The sequence below is a fragment of the Acomys russatus genome, chromosome 7 (genome assembly GCF_903995435.1).
Source record: "Acomys russatus chromosome 7, mAcoRus1.1, whole genome shotgun sequence".
Classification (NCBI taxonomy): domain Eukaryota; kingdom Metazoa; phylum Chordata; class Mammalia; order Rodentia; family Muridae; genus Acomys; species Acomys russatus.
In genome coordinates, this window is record NC_067143.1 from 60,606,701 (window position 1) to 60,629,259 (window position 22,559).

A 22,559-nucleotide genomic window follows, 5' to 3' on the forward strand; every position below is an offset into this window, starting at 1 on the left:
TCCATACTGGAAATATTTTACACACACACTTACACATGTGCATGCTTACACACGTGCGCGCGCACACACACACACACCAATTCCAAAGGTATGCTGTAATGAATACACACACATATAACATTTCTCTTATGAAAAGGAACATCAGGAGTAGGTTCCCCACATTAAGATTATAATAGTAATTACAAATGAGTTCAAACTATGCAGCACTGCGTTTCTGAGTTCTGCATTCTGTGCAGTCAGATCTCAGTATCCATGGGAGGAGATTGTCCAGGGGAACTAGAACTACCCACGTGTACAGATGATGAAACTAAAGCATGGTGAGATCGGGGTTCAGGGCTTGGCCTCAGAGTTGCACAAGGCGCCTGCGCGGTGGAGGCCAAGCACACTCCCTGGCCGATGCTCTTCCCTTTGAGATTCATTTGCTTCGTGCCTCCTGAGCTGGGAATTTCAGACTTTGATTCTGACCCGTGTGCAGGCAGTGAATTAGAGCTGTGCTTGCTGAATGGTTAGATACTCTATATTTTTAGTAATTTTGTCACAAATTGAAACATAGCCTCAAAGGACCATGTGGTGGTCTGAATAAGAACGGTCCTCGGCTGGCGTCTGGCCCTGAGCGAGCGGAGCAGGTCTACTAGCAGCTGCGCAGAGCAGTCTTGGAGGGAGAACTAAGAGGACTGCGCGGCAAGTGATAGGCCCAGAATAACAACCAGAAAACAAAATCTCATCATGGCAAATATCCACCAGGACAACGAGGAAATGGAGCAGCCCGCACAGAATGCACAGGAAGACCGCCCTTTGGGAGGAGGTGATGGCCACCAGCCTGCAGCGAACAACCACAACCACAACCGAAGAGGACAGGCTTGCCGTCTTGCCCCTAACTTTCGATGGGCCATTCCCAATAGGCAGATTAATGATGGGCTGGGTGGAGATGGAGATGATATGGAAATGTTCATGGAGGAGATGAGAGAAATCAGGAGAAAACTTAGGGAACTACAGTTGAGAAATTGTCTCCGTATTCTTATGGGGGAGCGCTCTAATCACCATGATCATCATGATGAATTCTGCCTTATGCCCTAACCTGGGCCATTTTCCACGAGATTCATACTGTGATTCCCGCTGTATTCCTTTTCCTTGCATTTTCCTGACATGCCTTTACTGATCTGTTTGTGGTGAGCATTGTGTTATTTCCATGTGCCAGGTGGGGCTTGTGTTACCAGCTTCTAATTGGAGATCGCCTTCCCACTCAGTGTAAGTTTCTGTCAACAGGACAATGTTGCTCATTTGCATGGAAAAATGTAAAGCCAATAAAGCGACTGAAAAGAAAAAAAAAAAAAAATACTTGGCCACCAAGGAGTTGAGCTGTTTAAAAGGATTAGGAGGCGTGGCCTTGTTGGAGGAAGTGTGTCATTGAGGGTGGGCTTTAAGGCTTCAAAAAGTCATGCTAGGCCCAGTGCATTTGGGCCTGGAATCCAGTTCTTATAATGGATCTTAATTTTAGGCAATAATATTAGTGGGCATAGAAAATATTATGTGAGAACTTTTGTGATGGCAGGTGAAGCAGCTGGCAATTTTTATAACTTAATCAGCCCTGTCCTTTCTTCTTTTTCTTTTCTCTGTGTGTGTGGTGGGGGAGAGGAGTGCCTGCCACATGCCAGGCAAATATTCTACTACTACTAAATTACAACTTAAGCCCATTTAAAAAAATATTTAAGTGTTGGTATTGCAATTAAAAATATAGAACTTTGATTTTCCTTACAATTTAAAAAGAAATTAAATAAGCTGAGCATGGTGGTATGTGCCTTTAATCCTAGCATTTGGGAGGCAGAGGCAGGTGGAGCGCTGTGAGTTTGGGGTCAGCCTGGTCTACAGAGTGAGTCGAGGACAGCCAAGGTTACACAGAGAAACTCTGTCTCAAAAAACCAACCAACCAACCAACCAAACAAAACAACCAAGCAGCCAAACAAACAAAAAACAACTAAATAAAATGCTGCTGCTCCCATTCAATATAAAAATTGTCTAAAGTATATTATTATAATGATAATTTTAGAAGAATTTTATAATTTTGAAATTATTGGTAGTTAATGATTTATTAAAAAATTTGGAGGGGGCACAAAATGATTTGGTGGGTGCTGCAAAGCCTTATGATCTAAGTTCAATCCCTGCATAACTCCACAAAGTTGTGCCCTGACCTCCACACACGTGTGATGGCATAGCCACTCCCCAATAAAAGTAATAAAAATAAAAACCTTTTATGATGACCAGTTGACTTAGACTTTATAGACAGAATCGTGAGTCAGTCAAATCTAGAAAAGAAAGAAAAATTGAGGACAGTTAGGTAGAGTTTTGACCAACAAAGTGAATTCTGGTTGCCATTACACTAAAAATGCCCACCTTTCCTTGGCTATGACCATCCTGTATTTGTTGGCAGTTACCTTTCATTGTGGCTGATTAGGTAAAGGGTGTGTGCCACTAAGGAACTCCACACAGAAGGCAAACACTGCTGAAACAAGCATTACCGTCAGGAGACTAATCTGTCTCCCAGTACTGTTGTTTCCCAAGGCTCCACTCTCACATTCTGCTTGCTGAGCATCCTCCAGAAGAGATAGGACTTGTCAGAACACAAATAAGGATGTCTCAGTTTAGGTGGAAATGATAAGCCAGAGCAAAGAATTGTTCTTTATCCCCCAGCTTATCTTTCTTGAGACACACCCTCTCCTCTTTTGGCTGTCAGGCATCATTTATGTTAGGAACTTCAGATTTTGTTTTAGAAAGTGTTCTCTATTATCCTCTGGTGAGAACATTTAAAAAGTTTGTCTCTTTTCTGCATGTTTTTACTATAATAATAAACAAGTGGTAAATCCAGCTAGATCTGGGAAGAAACTGGTGAAATTAGCCCTAAGTTAAACATACATGTCAACAGTCAAGCCTGACACCTTTCTGATTACAGTTTAATCCTCCTGTCTTGTAAAAGCCAAAGAAAATGTATATATACTGACAAACCACCAGCTCACAGCCAGGAAAAGAAAACCAAAAAAGACTGGAACCAGCCCAAGACTGAACGCAAAGATTTCTAAGCACTTGGAGAACTGAGAATTTGGGGAAAGACAGCACATACTTTCTTTTTCTTCTTCCTTTAAAATAATCGTAGTCAGAGTTGGCTAGTTTGCCCTAGGAATCCTACCACCTTCCAAGGCTAGAATTACAGGCCAGTGACCACACTCAATCACTACTGACTCAGGTTCTGAGGTCCAAACTCCAGTGCTCACACTTGCATGCTAAGTGCTTTAGCTGCTGAGCCATCTCACCATTCTTAGTTTATTTTTGTTTTGGGTTTTTTGTTTGTTTGTTTTTTAATTTACTATTATGCATATCATGCTCTGCCTACATGTACCCCTGCAGGCCAGAAGAGGGCACCAGATCTCATTACAGATGGTTGTGAGCCACCATGTGGTTGCTGGGAATTGAACTCAGGACCTTTGGGAAAGCAGACAGTGTTCTTAACCTCTGAGCCATCTCTCCAGCCCCTCTTAGTTTATTTTTAATAATAGGAAAAGTTATAATTTTGACAGACCCTGTTAAATTTAGTCAAGCCAAAGGGAATCAGGCAGGCCCATAAATGTAAAATGTGCTTCTGTCCTGAAGGAAACAATGCATAGCAGTGACTACAGCCATTACAAAAAGGTACTTTCCCCTTGGAATCCAGGAGGTAAGCAATAGCCAGTGAGGTGGCTCAGCAGCCAGGTATGGTGGCGCACGCCTTTAATCCCAGCACTTGGGAGGCAGAGGCAGGTGGATCACTGTGAGTTCAGGGCCAGCCTGGTCTACAAAGCAAGTCCAGGACAGCCAAGGCCACACAGAGAAACCCTGTCTCAAAAAACCAAAAAAAAAAATAAAAAAATAAAAAAAAATAAAATAAAATAAAATAAAATAAAATAAAAGAAAGAAAGAAATGAGGTTCAGAGCTAAACAGAGAATTCTCAACAGAGGAATATTGAATGGCTGAGAAACACTTAAAGATATGCTCAATGCCCTTAGTCATCAGGGAAATACAAATCAAAAGGACTCTGAGATTCCATCTTACACCCATCAGAATGGCTAAGATAAAAAACTCAGTGACAGCACCTGTTGGGGGAGGATGTGCAAACTTGTACAACCACTTTGGAAATCAGTCTGGTGTTTTTTTTTCAGAAAATTGGGAATACTACCTCAAGACTCAGCCACACCACTCACGGGCATATATCCGAAAGATGCTCCACTACACAACAAGGAGATTTGCTCATCTATGTTCATAGCAGCCTTATTCGTAATAGCCAGAATCTGGGAACAACCTAGATGCCCTTCAGCTGAAGAATGGATACAGAAACTGTGGTCCATTTCCACAGTGGGATACTACTCCACTATTAAAAACTAGGAAATCTTGAAATTTGCAGGCAAATGGATGGAACTAGAAATGATCATCCTGAGTGAGGTAACCCAGACCCAGAAAGACATGCATGGTATATACTCACTTATAAGTGGATATTAGCACAACATAGATGTCCTCTTAGAGTCTCCACTCAGTGGGGAATTGGGACACATGCTGGGGCTTGTTGCTGTGCTCCATGTGAGAGTGGTATGGAAAAATGGGGTGACAGAATGACCCAGAGGGTCCAGGAGGCCCACAAGAAGACCATCAAGGCTGGCAGATCTGGACCCAGCAGGGTGGCCTGCACAAACTGCTATACCAACCAAGGACAATGCATGTAGTAAACCTAGACCCCTTGTTCAGATCTAGCCAATCTCCCGGCTGCGGGAGAGTGGGGACTGCATCTGACATGAACTCTGGTGCCGCCAATCTGATCACTTCTCTTTGGTGAGGGGGCCTGGTGGCACTCAGAGGAAGGGAAAGCAGGCTATCCAGATGAGACTTGATAGGCTGTGGTCATATGGTGGAGGAGGAGCCCCCCTTCTGTCAGAGGTCTAGGGGTGGGGAATAGGGCAAAGAGGGGGCGGCCAGAGAGAGAGCAGGAAGATACAAGTGAGGTGTAATCTGAATAAATTATTAAAAAAAGAAGAAGTAGTAGGGTCTCAGCTGGGCCTGTAATCCCAGTACTCAGGGAGGCAGAGGAAGGCAGATCTCTGTGAGTTTGAGGCCAGCGGGTCTACAAGGCAAGTTCAGGACAGCCAAGGCTACACAGAGAAACCTTGTCTCAAAGAACAAACCAAAACAAACCAAAAAGGAAGTAAGGCCTCTGGAAGGTGATTAGATCAAGAGGAAAGGTCCCCCCATTTATTTATTTATTGATTTTTTGAGACAGGGTTTCTCTGTGTAGACTTCGCTGTCCTGGACTAACTTTGTAGACCAGGTTGGCCTTGAACTCACAGCGATCCTCCTGCCTCTGCCTCCCAAGTGCTGGGATTAAAGGCCTGCGCCACCACTGCCCGGTGAGAGGTCCCTTATTAATATGGTAAGTACCCTGATAAAGGAGGACCGAGGGAGCTTGTTTTGGTTCTTCATCATGTAAGGGCACAGGAGGTGAACCACCTAGGGATCAGAAGCAGGGCCCTTATTGGATCTGTTGGGGTCTTTGTTTTGGACTTCCCAACCTTCAGATTAAGAAAAAAACTTCCAAAACCGGGTGTGGTGGCGCACGCCTTTAATCCCAGCACTCGGGAGGCAGAGGCAGGTGGATCGCTGTGAGTTCGAGGCCAGCCTGGTCTACAAAGTGAATCCAGGATGGCCAAGGCTACACAGAGAAACCCTATCTCGAAAACCAAACCAACCAACCAAACAAACCCCCCTCCCCCCCAAAAAAAAAGAAAAGAAAAAAACTTCCATAATTTAAAAATTGCCCAGTGGAGCCGGGCGTGGTGGCGCATGCCTTTAATCCCAGCACTCGGGAGGCAGAGGCAGGCGGATCACTGTGAGTTCGAGGCCAGCCTGGTCTACAAAGTGAATCCAGGATGGCCAAGGCTACACAGAGAAACCCTATCTCGAAAAACAAAAACAAAACAAAACAAAAAAATTGCCCAGTGAATGGAAATGTTACAGTCACCTGAGTGAACAGATACACTTTTGAATCAATCTTCTCTAACAAAAATATCAGAAGTGATATATGAAATTTAGTTTAACTTAATGAAGTTTAACTTTTTGTTTGATGTACGTCTCTATAATGGCAATCATGAAGAAATGGTCTTGGCTAGATGAAAGTAATTTTCCCCCTTTTCTTTCTCATTAGCTGAAGAGACTAGCCAACTCTCTTGGTTCAATCACTACAGAGAGATCCAAAGAAAGAGAGACTTCTCTTTTTTGTATAATTTATTTGTTTTTATTTTATGTGCATTGGTGTTTTGCCTGGACTCATGTCTGTGTGAGAATGATGAATCCCCTAAAACTGGAGTTACAGTTGTGAGCTGCCATGTGGGTGCTGGGAATTGAACCTGGGTCTTCTGGGACAGCAGCTAGTGCTCTTAACAACTGAGCTAGTTTAAGAGCCAATGCTCTTAACTCTCGAACTCCAAAGATAGGCTTCTTAAAGAGTATAGGAGGAAGGCATTAAAAAAGACTTACTTTTTTAATGTCTACTAGTTATTTCCCAGGACTCACATCCTGGAACTTCAGAGAACAAAGGAGTAAGAAGGGCTAGTCTAGGAAAGTGACATGGAGCAGATCTCATGACCCTAAACATTAATCAGCATATGTCAAAACAGGAAGTTACATTTTTCAAGATTTAAAATTTCTTGTTTGTATTGTCTCCGTTAAATTTTCTTCTGGAGTCCCTTATGTTTTGACAACTCATTTTGTGTAAAAAAAAAAAAAAAAAAAGTTCAATTGCACTAAAAATGGAATAAATAAATTTTGTTATTTACTAGTATGTGTCAGAATTTGAGCCAGTACTGTATGCATCCAATAAATATCTAACTGAATGTCTGCTGGGAATTGTGTAATATGGTTAATGAAGGGAGGTATCAATCATCTCTGCCTTCATGTTAACTAAAAGTTCTCTGGAAGAAAAACACTGACAAAGAAACTGGTATGTGATGTGTTATCAAACAGGAAGTCCAGGGTGCTTGGGTATTAGTGGATAGAGAAGCTAGAGAAATGAGAACAGGTGCTCTGGCCATTGGAACAGAGAGCAGCTAAAGACAAACAAATGAGAAACCTGCAAAGACATCAAAGTCAACAAAAAAACCTGGTCAAGACTGGGTCATAACAGACAGCGATCCATAAAACCAAGGTTTGATTTGCTTGACTAGTTGACTAGTTGAGCTTAAATAACTAAGGGTACTATTTTTCTTTCTGGGCCTTTTGTCTAGAAAAGAGGAGCATTCTGAAAGAGTTGGTCTAAATCCATTTTCCTTATCATCTTTATAGATAATTCTGTGAAGCATGAGCTAGCCAGATGGCTTTACTGGCTATAAGTGCTTGCTCTGCAAGGCTGACAACCTGAGTTCCATCCCTAGAAGCTATGGTAGAAGGAGAGAGCTGACTCCCAGAAGCCTGCTGCAGAACATGAATAACTGCGCTTACACATGACAATAAGTAAAAATAAAAACTGCTAAGTACAATAAGCTTATGTAATGTGAGAATTGTGGTTTGCTGTCCCTCAAATTGCTCTTAGTCTTCTGGGAGATACAATGTATAAACATAAAATTAAAGAAGCCTACTAGACTATAAATGACTAACTACACCTTAATGAAGGCAGAGACAGTTATTGGCAGGAATGATAAGAGATAACAGAATCTTATATACTACTAAGTTGGCAATCTAAGGACTAATGCAAGTCCTGGGTCTAGCTCCTATAGACCCAGCGCTCAGGAGCCGAGGAGGAAGGCTCACAAGTATGAAGACAGAGTAATCAACACAGTTGAATACCAAGCCAGCCAGGACTATGGAATGAGGTCCAGTCTGGAAAAACAAAAGATTTGGGTCTAAAACTAAGTCAGGATTTCTCAACCTTAACACATTGACATATAAGGGTCAAATGATCCTTTGTGTGGGAGTCTGTTTTGTGGGATATTTAGCCTCTGTCTACCACCTATGACAATGAAAGATGTCTGCCAGAATTACCAGATGTCCCCTGGAAGGCAAAAATTACCTCTCTGCTGACAACCTGATTAGATACTGCCAGCATGTTGGGTTTGGGTGACGGTAGAGGGTGGCTTAGCAATATAGGGGAGAGTCAATAGCCAATCTATAGTTATGATGAAATTGGCATCAAGATTATATGTTCTGGTATCTAGAAAAGGAATCTCAGATTCCAGAGGGCAGGGCAAAACTTTCCTTTTAGAACAAAGAATCAGAGTATTTTGTCCTTAAGAATAAAACTCCAGGGGGCTAAGACAAGATAGATGTTTTGTCGCCAAAGTGCACAAGACTCATTCAAAGGATATATTAAAAAATCTTCCCAGTAAGTATCAATCAGGGATCTGAGGTGCAACTGTGTCACAATAGGGGACATAATGTCACTCAATACACAGCTGAGTCATGGATGGGCCGGCAGGGAGAAACACGTGGAATTTGCTTCCTTTGGCTTTGGGTTTATTAATGTTGTGGGGTTTGACTAGGTTATCTCATGTTCTTTCCAACTCCTGAATTCTGTGGGATGGGAAAGACATTTCCGTGATGTTATGCACCACCTGTAAAGTGTTTACTTCTGGCTCTCATCACTCTCCTATGTTATTCAATCCTCACAATTCATTGAGGAGTCCTATAAGCTCACAGTACATTAAGGTTTAAAAAGGCCAATAACTTGTTCGAGGTTATATAGCTAGAATAGGTATTCTTATGTCAGTGGTCACAAGGGACCCCAAGGTGGCAGAAGCTAGGTAGTAGGAGGTAACGGCCATAGTCACAATGCACATTGTAAAATAGGTTCAAGAATGGTGATTGCAATGTTTGGCTTACAGATCTTTGCTTGGCTGTAGCTGACTAGTTTCTGGTATTAAACTGTATGGCACCTCACTACGAACTTTAAGATTTGGGCAAATGAACAAACTCTAAGCTGAGAAACAGACTGAGAGGCCTAAGGGGACCAGCTCTGTGAGAAAAGCAAACACAGAAGGCCTTGTTGCATAGAGTACTCTATGTACCTCGGTGAAAGGAGCTTGCATATCAAGGATACCTGAAGTATCACACATCTTTCTCTCACCCTTCCCTAAAAGGGACATATAAAAGTAAATCCATGCACAGCGGTAGGGACACATCACATCTTAAAGGGGTTATTAGATGGTAGTGTTAATCCCTGGTGACTCAGAATACTACACGCACAAGACTCACTGTTGATGTGGATAACCCATTATCACCAGTAGCTGGACTTGGAGCTCCTGAATGGTCCTTTTAAGTCAGCTTCAATGTTAGCAGGAAGGGAATACTTTGCGAATTTACAGTGCGGCTCAATACAGGGTTTAGCAAACTAATCTAGGGGCAAATATAGCCCACATGCTGTTTTTGTACAGCCTTTAAGAATGTTTTTATGCTGGCAGGTGGTGGCTCATGCCTTTAGCCCCAGCACTCAGGAGGCAGAGGCAGGCAGACCTCTGAGTTTGTGGCCAGCATTGTCTACAGAGTGAGTTCCAGGATAGCCAGGGCTACATAGAGAAACCTTGTCTTGAAAAAACAAAATAGAACAAAACAAAAAAGGAGAATGTTCTTACATTTTAAAGGGGCTACAAACAAAAGCAAAGAATATGGCCTCAAACTCACAGATATGCCTATTCAGCCTTTACATTTCTTTCATTCTAGACCTTAATTCGTGTCCTACAGTATTATCCTTAGTGAACTGGCAAGCAACCTCAAGAGCTGATTCTCTCATCTGTTATGCCTGCTGATCCAAGTCATAAAATATTTTGCTCTCTAGCCCCATAGCCTCGATCTTTGCCTAGAGATATTAGTATCCAAGGAAGTAATAATACTTTCCCAGAAATCCCATGAATGGCCCAACATTACTTAACTGGAAGTTTGCTACAGTTGGGCTATTTTGGTGTGTGTGTGTGTGTGTGTGTGTGTGTGTGTGTGTGTTTTAATGAGACAGGGTCTCTCTACATAGCCCTGGCTGTCCTAGATCTGACTATGTAGTCCAGGTGCTGGAACTAAAGACATGCCTTATTTTGGGCTTCTCATGCCACTGGAACAATGGAAACATATAGCCTTGAGGTCAAGGGAAATATGGTTGCTGCTGTGTAAGAAGACTGAATGAAAATGGTTTGTAAGTGCTTGCTTCAGCAGCACATATACTAAAATTGGAACGATACAGAGAAGATTAGCATAGCCCCTGCGCAAGGATGACACGCAAATTCGTGAAGCGTTCCATATTTTTTATGACTTTCTCATGTACTCTGGTGCCTCACATTTGACCATGTCCCCTGGAGGGGGGGGGGACCTGGTGGCACTCAGAGGAAGGATAGCAGGTTGCCAAGAAGAGACTTGATACCTTATGAGCATATACAGGGGGAGGAGATCCCCCTCAGGAACAGTCATAGGGGAGGGGAATAATGGGAAAATGGGAGGGAGGGAAGAATGGGAGGACACAAGGGATGGGATAACCATTGAGATGTAACAAGAATAAATTAATAAAAAAAATAAAAAAGAAAGAAAATGGTTTGTAAAGGACATCTCCATTCATCTTGTGTTGCCATGTACAGTGTAAATGGTAACAGAAGTCACAGCAAGCCATTCAAACAGAAAAAAGCTTCAAGACTGAGGGTTATCAATTCATGTAAAAACTCAAATCAGCAAAACAAACACAGAAGGTAACACAACATAGTAAATAGGTATTGAAATAAAGATAGAGCAACTATTGATCTCTTTTTCTTTAGCACCCACCTATACATGTCAATCATTTTTTGTCTTAGTATATATAAAGCACACTTCTAATTTTAATGGCGTTGTTCTTTTAAAACTGACTGTAATCATTATTCCATGTCAACTTTATGGTACTCTTTGTGAAAGTTATTTTTTGAGACTTCTGTACATCTAAATTTACTTCAAAATAAAATATTTCTTTACATGTGTATATTTATATAAAGAGGCATGTATTATGTGGGGGCATATATTTTACAATAGTTTTGTGTTTTTTGTTTTGTTGAGACAAGGTCTTGCTATGTAGCTTGGCCAGTCTGGAGCTCACTATGTAGACCAGGCTGGCCTTGAACTCACAGAGATGCCAGTGTCTTCCTCCCAAGTTCTGGGGTTAAAGGTTAAAAAGCAGCGAACAGTGATTGACTTCTAGTGGGTTTATGCTAGCCCAACATCACCATGCATTCATTGGGAGAAGAAGAATAGATGGGTACACTGGCTTTGTTCCCAGCCCAGTTTGAAACTGGAAAAGCAATTTCCTGAAAATGGTTGACAATGACTTGGGCCTCCTTGTATTTATGCCTTGTGTGATACTCTCACACCTTGAATAGGAACAGAATCCATGTGACTTGTTTTTTGACTAGAACACAGGGGTATCAATTCTAAACCAGCTACATTATAAATAGATGGACTTGAGAGCTAGGGGACGTAGCTTAATAGTGTAGCATTTATCTAGCACACACAAGACCCTGTCTCCCAAACAATTGCAACAAGACTGACTTCAGTATTCCTGGCACTTTTACTTGTTCACCTTAATAGAGCCAGCTTAGGTATGCTGTGATCTGCCCTACAGAAGTCCATGTGTCAAAGGACTTCAAACAGCCCGAGACAAACCACATCCTGCTGACACAAATAAGCTTGGAAGTGCACCTTTCCCTAGTGTAGTCTCGAAATGACTACAGTCCTGGACAACACTTTCACTATCAGCTAGTGAGAGATTCTAAAACAGAGTTTGAAGCTAAGCGGCGTCTGACTCCCGACACGTCACAAACTGTGAATTAGGGAACGCTGCTGTGTCCAGAGATGTAGCTCAGTGGCAGAAAGTGCTTGCCAAGCATACACACGGCCCTGGGTTCAATATCTTAGTACATAAATACATTAAAAATTTGATGTTTTAAAGCTAGTAAGTTTAGAGATTTTTTTAATGCATCAGATAACAAATTTAGTTTCCTCATCTTCAAAACAGGGTTGATAGCCTACTTCACAGTGGTATTAAATAAAATTACATAAGGCAAATGGCACCCAATATATTACTGAAAAGAAGAATGTTACTATGAATTCAAGTCTACTGCTGCAGGCTATGTTTGTGTTGTGGCAGTTTTGGTACTAAAATAATGACTTTAAATAAGGCTATAGGATTTTCCATGGTGGCTTTAAATAATTAAATCATGTGACTTTGCACAGAGCAGAGTATCATTTCTTTCTTTCTGTTTGGTTGGGGTCTCACGTAGCCAGGGCTGGAATTGGACTCCTACTGCTATCTTTACCTATTCAGTGCTACGGCTGTAGGAGCGTACCATAGTGTGGGCTATACTATAGCTATTGTTACTTCCCTTTAAGAGATAAAGAAACTAGGGTTAGAGGACTCAAGTGACTTGTTCAGAGTTCAACAGTTAGAAAGTTATTAGACCTGAGAGTCACGCCTAGTCTCTTTTCATCACTACTATGTAACATTCAACCTGTAGGTATTAGACATCAGGTGTTATTTTAGGTTCAGAACACAAAGACAGGTAAGAAGCTCAAAGAATCTGCTCTCTTGAAGCTCTCATTTCCTCTTACAAACTAAAATTGGAAACAGCAATTTGAACTTTTATTAAGAAATAGTCAAGCCTGTGTTTCAAAACATTTTGACGTGGAAATGCAATGTTTATCATTAGCTTTGTCATGACTCCCTAAGGCTATTTTATGAGCAGTTACACAACACATGGCAGTGGCTTGGTTTATCTCACTGACTAAATTCCAGACACAGGTTTATATATACACTGAACAATTCTTTGTTGATTGTGGTAACAGAATTTGAGTCCTGAACTTCAGATTTTTTGCTTCATAAGCTTTATTTGTCTCTTCACACATAGTTTAGTTAAGAATGCCTTTTCTCTTGAGTGTAAGAATAATAAGACTGGGAAGTTACTAAATTCAGAACTTGTAAACTACTCATAGATAAAAGCAAATTATTGTCCTTGTCTGAATACCACAAGTTTCAGAGTAACCTATTTTCTAGAATAAATATAGTTTATTGTTGGAACCCAGACTCCCAACACATAAACAAGATTTTCTGAAAAGGTGGTTTAATTCTTGATGACAACTGGCTGATCAAACTGTGGTGATCTGATAGGTAATATGTGTACATTTAAATGATATACACTGCAAAAGAGAATTGCTGTTAAGGCTGAAGTATATGCTTGTAGCTCCTAAAATGTGGTTGGTTGAGAAAAGAAATGATGAATCAGAGTTGCTGAATGAAAATGGTAAACTCTTGAAACACTCCAAAAGCATCTGCAGCTTTGAAAACACAGTGTTTCCTTCTGCTAGTCTGACCAGGGCCTTTCCATCGATCATTTGGAATAGTAAAAACTAACATGTCTTTTAAAGGCATCTTAAAACACAACACAACACAACAAAACAAACAAACAAAAAACCCCGAACTATTTACCAAGTGTTAAACAATGAATTCTTACATAGGTATGACTTGGTTATACAGTTTATGAAGAATGAACTACCTAATACCAATGAAGTGCTCTGGATATAGATGGACTAGTAATTTTTAAAACCCTGTGTCAAGTAGTAGAGAAAAGCCTTGGGATAAAGTCCTATTGTCTAAGGTTATTCCATGCTTTAGTATTTAGATCACCATTCTCCTTCATACACTTTGGGCAGGGAGGAAAAGGAAATTTCTTAATGTGAAGTCTTAAAATCAAGATTCAAGGTTGGGAGGTGGTGGCACGTGCCTTTAATCTCAGCACTTGGGAGGCAGAGGTAGGTGGATCTCTGTCAGTTCGAGGCCAGCCTGGTCTACAGAGTGAGTTCCAAGACTACACAGAGAAACCCTGTCTTGAAAAAAACTAAAAACAAAACAAACATGATGCAAGAAGAACAGAACTTAAAAATTAAGCTTAAAATAACTCCAACAGTGAAATGTACCCGTGAATTCCGAAAGGAGAGGGAAGAGGCAGAACAGCAAAGCGCCGTCAGCTGTGCAGCTGAAGCATCCTAGCTAAGGCCTGAACATGTGATAGGCACCCCTTTCACTTGATTAAAAAACAAAAAACAAATGTACTGGCTAGTTTGATATCAACTTCTTGCAAGCTACAGTCATCTGCAAGGAGGGAGCCTCAGTTGAATAAATGCTTCTGTGAGATCTGGCTGTAAGGCATTTTCTTAATTAGTGATACATGGGGAAGGGCCCAGCCCATTGTGGGTGGTACCACCACTGGGTTCTATAAAAAAGCAGGCTTAGCAAGCCATGAGAGCAGACCAGGAAGCAGTGGTTCTCCATGGGCTCTGCATCAGCTCCTGCCTTCAGGGTCCTGCTGTTTGAGTTCTTGTCCTGACTTCCTTTGATGATGAACAGTGCTGTGGAAATGTAAGCCAAGTAAACCCATTCCTTCTCAAACTTGCTTTTTTGGTCATGGTGTTTCATCACAGCAAAAGAAACCCTAAGACAGCAAATTTCAGGATTTTTATAGACTATAGGCTGGACTAGCGTACTCTATTTCTCTAAGACAAATCAGATAATTGCTCAATTAAGTTTCACCTTTGTATAAAAGGTGTTATATAGTATGAAAAGAAGCCCAAAGTATAGCCCCTTCTCTTTAAAAAGTCATAAGACAGGAATAGTGTTGCTTACTTGCACCCTTGGTACTTGGGAGGCTGAGGTAGAAGGATAGAGTTCTAGGCTAGTTTGGGCTAAAAGGAGAATTCTGTGCTATACTGGGTTACAGCGTCCCTAGCTCAAGGAAACAGAAGATTGAGTCTCTTTCAACTACTATGTACATTTCTCAACATGGTCTTGAAAGTGAAGATTTCAGAAGTCTCTCAAAGTACCACTAGCAAATATATACACGCAGCTTCTCAAGAGTATCTTATGTAGCCTGGAGTGATGGTGCACACCTGTAATCCCAGAACTTGGGAGGCAGAGGCAGGCAGATAGCTTCAGTTCAAGGCCAGCCTGGTCTACAAAGTGAGTCCAGGATAGCCAAGGCTAAACAGAGAAACTGTCTTGAAAAATAAAAACAACACAACACAAAATGAAAAAAGAGCATCTTGTGTGAGAACTTTTAAAAGCTTTTGACAGAAAGTTTTTTTTTTTTTTTTTAATTTGCATTGATGTTCTGCTGGCATGTGTTTGTGTGAGAGTGTCAGATCCTCTGGAACTGGAGTTACATACAGTTGTAAGCTGCCATGTGGGTGCTGGGTATTGACCCTGGGTCCTCTGGAAGATCAGCCACTGCTCTTAACCACTGAGCCATCTCTCCAGCTCTCAGAAAGTAACTTTTAAGGTAGAGAACTACTCAAACTACTTCTGCCTGGTGCTTGCTCTACAAATCATGACTTACTAAGGTGTTGTTTTTAAATTTCATCATCTTTACTAACTAACCTTCAGCAAATCAGCAAAAATTAAACAGGTCCTAATTTCTAATTTTAATTTTATAGCTAATTCAGGACTAGGTTAGTCTAAGCATTAAAAAAAAAAAAATCCATGAATTATCAAATTGACCTACTGAGAGAAAAAGTCATTAATGATATCTCTCATTATCACACATTCTGACTGAGCTTCTCATCTGTAAAATGGTACTAGTGATAGCGTTTCAAATGAAGTCACTGGTATATGGTTGGAAATCATGTCAGTTTGGGATGGTACAAAGGAAAGTTCAAGAAACTTGTTTCATATTGCTTTCCTTCTAGACCACTATGTTAAGATGATTTTGCTTATAATAGAAATTACAACTAAAACTGTTTCAGATAATAGAAAGCATTTATTTATTAGCCTAGATAATAAAAAAATGAAAATGATCAGTATGGTTTGGTTAGGGCCCAAGTTTCAATTTCTCATCAATATTATGGCTTTGCATTCATATATATATATATATATATGCATACACACACACACACACACACACACACACATACACACACATATTGGCTTCCATAAGGTGGTTAGCTACTGCGCCACAGTAGTCTAGCTGTCATGTACACAGGATATTTATCTCTTCCTTAAGAGTAAGGAAACAGTGCTGCGTGGTGGTGGCACACGCCTTTAATACCAGCACTCAGGAGGCAGAGGCAGGCGGATTGCTGTGAGTTCGAGGCCAGTCTGGTCTACAAAGTGAGTCCAGGACAGCCAAGGCTATACAAAGAAACCCTGTCTTGAAAAACTAAAAAAAAAAAAAAAAGGAAAAGTAAGGAAACAGCTGGACATGGTGGTGTACAACCGTAAACCCAGTGCTTTGGGGAGGCAGGTAGATCTCTTGTGAGTTCCAGGCCAGCCTGGTCTACAAAACAAGACTAGGATAGCCAAGGCTACACAGAGAAATGCTGTCTCTTGGGGGGGGGGGTAAGAATAAGTCTTAGCCATCATTTTAGAAAATAAATGCAGAACTTTAGGATTAGGAGGAATGGCCTTGTTGGATAATGTATCACTGGAGTTGCCTTTGTGGCTCCCTCTCTGGCTGCAGATCAGGGTGTAAAGCTCTCAGTTACTGCTCCAGCCTGCCTGCTGCTCTGCCTCCCCTGATGATTATAGACTAGCTCTCTGAAACTGTAAGCAAGTCCCCAATAAAATGTGTCTTTTATAAGTTGCCTTGGTCATGGTGTCTCCTCACACCATCAGAACAGTAACTAGGACAGATTTATGCTCTACTAACTGAGGATGCATAGGATGGGAAAGATAACTGGACCTAACTGCTCACAGTTCAGCCTTTCCTTAAATGTTTCCCAAATTTCAAAGCACCTCCCCCCAAAACACTTCATTCTTTCCAGTCAGTATCCATGAAAAGGCAATTTGTTAATTTTATCATTTGATTGATAGAAAATATTATGGTAAAAAATAATGAAAAAGGTCAACGTCTAAGAAAAAAATTTTAAGTTTTTTTTTTTACATTTTAAAAAAGATGTTTGAGTGTTTTGCTTGCATGTATGTAAGTGTACCACATGTGTACCCAACGCACACAGAGGCCAAAAAAGTTGGATCCCCTGGAACTGGAGTTCCAGATGGTTGTGAGCTGTGATGTGGGTGCTGGCAACCAAACTGGGTCCTCTGCAGGAGCAACAAGTGCTCTTAACAGCTGAGCCACGCCTCCACACACACCCCAAATTTATAAATTTCAAGTAACTAAGTCCCAATCCTTCTTTGGGCTTAACATTTGATTTTATCTGGTAAGAATTTTAGAGCTCACTCTAGTTCAATCCCTTTCATTTAAAGATTAACTAAAGCCTAGAGAGGGATGAACTTCAATGTAAGACAGCTAATTAGTTACAGAACACAAGTCTCCTGATACTTATTCCAGAACTCTTTCCATTATGCTAATTAACAGTAGTCAGTTATAGTAACTTAAAAGAAACATGCAACAGTACCACAGGCACATTTTCACAGCTGATGGACCATTTTATAAACTATAGGTGAATTGCATTTTAGGGAATAAAACAATTTTCAGGCAATAGGGAAGTTTTTCCAAAGAAATGCTACCTTTGAAGCTCCTGAAATACAGGCTACTTTCCTTTTTCTTTTCTTTTTTTTTTTTCCCTTCAGGTTTTATAAAGCTACTATCCCACCAGGTGTGGTGGTACATGCCTTTAATCCTAGCACTTGGGTGGCCAAGTGTAGACCAGGAGTCTAGGACAGCCAAGGCTACACAGAGAAACCCTGTCTCGCTACTCTCCCACGAATTTTATTTTACCCTTTAACTAGAAAATTCAACCCACGTTTCTATGATTAGAAATTTGGCTGAACAGTGGTGGCACATGTCTTTTTGGGGTGGGGTGGGGATGGGCAGGGCTTGAGACAAGGTTTCTCTGTGTAGCCCTGGCTGTCCTAGAACTCACTCTGTAGACCAGGCTGGCTGACACACGCCTTTCATCTCAGCACTCAGGAGGCAAGGGCAGGTGGTTTAAAGTAATTTTAACTATTTGAAACACAGAGATTATAGGTAAGGAAGTCTTTTGGGGTTGAACACATCAGAGTGATACTGCTTAATAGGTTGGCGTGTAGGGAAGTTGTCATTGAAAATGTCATTTAGACTCGAAGTAGGTATTGTATTAAGTGGGATGCTGTTTATTCTTTTTAACATTTCTTTTCATGTGGACGAGATATCAGATAGTACCTTCCCTCTGGCTGGAGAGAGAGTTTCCTGTACTGGCAGCATGGCTAACTTGGGGTTTTATAGAACAGGCCATCAATTGTGAAGGACAAGAAGTGTTTAAAGACAGAGGAAAAGAATCTCCTCTTTGGGGATGCAGTGGTAACTAGCAGATTAGAGCAATTTAGAAGTGTGGCATGAAGTGGATCTCCCAGCATGACCAAGACCCATCTTTACATGCTAACAGCCCATTTTCCCCAGTTATACACTTCATGATAGAATAGACCAGACAGGTCCAGAACACTTGAGTTGGTGCCAAATTGAGCAAGGGTCAGCCTTAGAGGTCTAATGGCAGGTAACAGGGTCCCAGTTATGAGATTGGATTTAAATGGGAAAAAGTAGACTGCCAAAAAGTATAGTTCAGGAAAAGATAGGGAAATAATATGTTTGAAGAGCGAGACTTTAGAGAGAGTTTTAATCCAGCTCAGCAATCACATGAGGAGTCTTCTAGTTATCAGACTTCAGTACAAGGCAGATGTAGACATAGCTTTGTACATGTTTCCCAAATAGAGGCATGTTTAATGTCAGGGCTTGTACAGAAAATGTATTGTATGTGTGGGAAACTATAAAGTATTTTTGAAGACTTAACTTTATATTATAGCAATTTGTATTTTTTTTTAAACAAGAAAAAGAAAGTTTTAAAGTAGATGGTCCATTTTGGATGAATTTAGAAGAAAACAAAGATTTCAAAGAAATGCTCAGATTTTAGGAGGGAATATTGTGCTGAACTTATAAAGTTATGGTCTGCTTTCCTTTTCTTCTGTTTGGTTAGTCTGTCTGTTTTTCTTTAGGAAAAGAACCATCTTTGAGAAAGACTAAATTTTCTTACTCAGTGTGTGACCTTACTCAAGCCCAAGTCCCACAGTGTTGTTATAAACATTAATCATAAACAACACATTTACTATGGTGATTGGCAGATAAATAGACGTTTAATAAGTGGACAAAGGCAGGAGTAGGAGGAGAACCTGGACAGAAGCGGCTCATGTTGCCTCAGATTAAAGTCTGTGTTCTATTGAGTCACTTAGTGAATTGTTGAGTCAAATTTACCTGGGACACTGAATATGGAAGAGAACATATGCCATACACCTAATTCTGGACCTCAGTCTTTTTTTTTTTTTTAAGATTTTATTTTATTTATTATTTATACAGTACTCTGCCCCCGTGTGTGCCTGCAGGCCAGAAGAGGGCACCAGATCTCATTATAGATGGTTGTGAGCCACTATATGGTTGTTGGGAATTGAACTCAGAACCTTTGGAAGAACCAACAGTGCTCTTAAACTCTGAGCCATCTCTCCAGCCCCTGGACCTCAGTCTTTAAACATATTCTCACTTAACTTTCAAAATCACCCCCTGAAAAGCTAATTCTGCATTGAATTAACCAAGTCAGGTGGTGATAGTGCACACCTTTAATCCCAGCAGAGATATTTGGATCTTTGTGAATTCGAGGTCAGCCTGGTCAACAGAATGAGTTCCAGGACAGCCAGGGCTATATAGAGAAACCCTGTCTCAAAAAACAAACAAACAAACAAACAAACAAACAAAATGAGTTAGCTGAAGTTTAAGAAAGTTTAGAATGCTGTAGTCAACATCTATTTAAGTAGCAGAATGGACATTTGAGCCCAAATCATTTTACCACAACTTGCCAAACCAGTAGAATGAATGTTTCAGTAACTGAGATTAAATACATAATGACTATCTGTAGCAGCTCCTGAATACAGGAGCAAACAAAAATATTTACTAGAATTCGTTACATATGTTATATGACATGACATGGGAAAAGTAGTACAGAGACAGAAAGTCAACAAGAATTTTTTAAATAGTATTCTAAAGTAGTTCCAATTAATAGTATTAGAAGTTAAATAAACTAGACATCCGAATATTTTACCCAAAAATTTCATTACTTTAGGCCATAGTGTAATGGAATTTGCAATAATCTATAAAGAATTGAGGAAATAACTTAAGTATTCTTCAGACTTCTGCCCATTTTCCTTAGTTCAGCCTCTGTCAAAATGTTCGGACATTCCTCAGTGACTTCTGCAGAAGGGTAACACTGAATCTTGCTAACAGAACACTTGAGCCACAGCCACAGCCCCTAAACTGTGACGTGGTGCACACATGCCACCATACCAACCAGTGAAGGAGGAAACCTCCATTTCCATTTTCTGTTGGTTTTCCTTCTCCATCCCATTATCCTACTTTTTACTGAACTGTATTTAGTAAAGGCTTTTGCCAGATAATTAAGGTAGAAAGCTAGGCAAGACCCTCTAAAAGTTCAGCCCAGTAATATCTGAAATCATAAGAGACATGCGCGCATGCGCGCGCACACACACACACACACACACACACACAGTCATATTACTGACAGGTAAGTAGAAGTCACCAGACAGTATGTGAATGAGTTTGTTTTGAAAGCATGAAACTGGTATTTTTAGAAAATGGAAAACCATTTCATAGAACTGGACATTTGTAGGGCAAGCATGGATAGAAAGAAGGCAGGGACTACACACCCTAAAGTGCTACACTAAGTAATAAGGAACTAGGAACTTTGTTCTATGGATCATCATTTCCCAGTTGTGACTATGGAACCCTTTGAAATTTACAATGTAAAAAACAATAGCAATAACATGTTTGAATTTTTTTTACTTAGTTTCTTAAAATTCCAGTAGTATAGAGGAAGTAAATCATCATTTATCTTCATCTTATATTACCAAGAGACATGCAAAATCCTTCAGTTTTAATGAGAACAGTGTTTTTGTGTCTTTTTTTTTATATCACATATTCATTTAATATTCGGTGTAATGTTGCTAAGCCAGATCCGCACATGAGGTGCAGCATCAAGTCTTTTCCCGTATTTGGTTTTGTTGCAGCATACTATGAACACCCTGTCTCTCGTAGGGGCATTGGCGCAAAAGGAAGAAGTACACGAACAGCACATCTTGCAGTGTTTAGGTATTCTTGAATTAGGCTACTCCAAAAATCATTCAGTGACAGTTCACTCAAGTTTTGTTTCACTTGGGAATTAGATGTTAAATTGATCAGGCTCTCGTAGTCCTGAGCTCCTAATAAGGCTGGTTTAAAAATGACCATAAATGGGTTTCTAACCCAAGCATTACTATCACTTGTTACAGGAAAATATTTTAAAAGAGTAGAGCGCAACCCCCCTAGATACTGCGCAACAGCACCACAGATATCTTTGTCAACCATAGGATTAATGCAGTTGAAAAGTCACCGAGTGTAGAAAAACATTCAAAGTTTTCCTCTTCTATAGATGAAGCCCCAAACTCCAATTTTCTTAACAATGAAGACATTTAATCAAACAGTGTAAACACTGTAAACACTATAATGTTCTTCCCCTGCATTGATAGATTAACCTCATTTAATTTAGTAAAAACATCAGCAAGATATGCAAGTCTTAGCAGCCAAGATGAATTAAGCAGACAGTCGAAAAGCAGAATCCATAAAAGCCAATAGTTCACACCGAAGCTCAAAAAGTCGTCCAAGAACTTTACCTCTAGAGAGCCACGTCACTTCTGTATCCAGAAGAAGAGCTGCGCTGAGCACCCTCTTCTTCACATTGAAGTTTCAGTAACTGCGATTCATGTGGTTGAGCCTTAATGTAACTGATAACGTAGACTGCTTGATCTAGCACATTTTTTAGAGATGGAGGCATTATTTTAACTGCTACTGCGTGTCGATATAATAGGCAGTGACTACTGGTACTTTCTGGAGCTACATATTTTATCAAGGTGACAGCCTCAGCAATTTCCCCCTCCACTGCCCTAGAGGCATCTCTGCTAACATTAATACATTTCTTCCATTTGATTTTATGTCTCTGCATAAAGCTGTTGATACAATTGAATATTTCTTCACCAGTTGCGATACTCTGTAAAGATTCATGTAAGAGTAGTTCCTCCTTAACAGATTTACTCGACTTATATAGAAAAAACACAAGCAGCAGAGCAAGTCCTGAAACATCTGCTGATTCATCTAGCTGCAGTGAAATCCCATCACACATTTTCAGTCTACAAACAAGTTCTTCGTGTCAGCAGCTAGATCTTTGACTCGATGTGCCATCGTACTGTTTGAGAGTTGTCCTGCATCTATTTTATTTTTTGCTATACTGTTCATCAACATTTCCATCACTACATCTTTTGCACGTGATTTAATAAGCAATTCTCCAATGGTACGAGCCTCTCCACTCAGGGCTATGTGGTAACTTGTCCTGTATGCTTCTGTAGCACTTTCACTGTTTCGGCAATCTTAGAGCCATGCTGGAGGTTGTTTTCAAGTGAATCAAGATGCTGCTTGAAAAAGCTGACGTCTTTGTCCTTATACGCAGCCTGTTCAGTTTCTAAATGCCTTCAAAG

At 40.5% G+C, this 22,559-nt stretch overlaps 1 protein-coding gene, 1 long non-coding RNA gene and 1 other non-coding gene across 3 annotated transcripts in view; 2 read left to right on the plus strand and 1 right to left on the minus strand.

Moving 5' to 3' along the window:
* Positions 1 to 22,559, minus strand: part of LOC127191883 (uncharacterized) — a 38,318-nt gene that overhangs the window by 11,992 nt on the left and 3,767 nt on the right. The window contains exon 2 of the long non-coding RNA XR_007830936.1: positions 2,247 to 2,303. This is a non-coding gene — a long non-coding RNA (uncharacterized LOC127191883). The remainder of the gene's footprint in view (positions 1 to 2,246; positions 2,304 to 22,559) is intronic.
* On the plus strand, positions 639 to 1,241 carry LOC127191876 (protein BEX3). Its single transcript, XM_051149232.1, has one exon. It carries the CDS (start codon positions 727 to 729, stop codon positions 1,075 to 1,077), a length of 351 nt encoding a protein of 116 aa, XP_051005189.1. The 5' UTR covers positions 639 to 726; the 3' UTR covers positions 1,078 to 1,241.
* Positions 10,192 to 10,298, plus strand: LOC127192510 (U6 spliceosomal RNA). Its single transcript, XR_007830991.1, has one exon. It is a non-coding gene; the product is annotated as a U6 spliceosomal RNA (small nuclear RNA).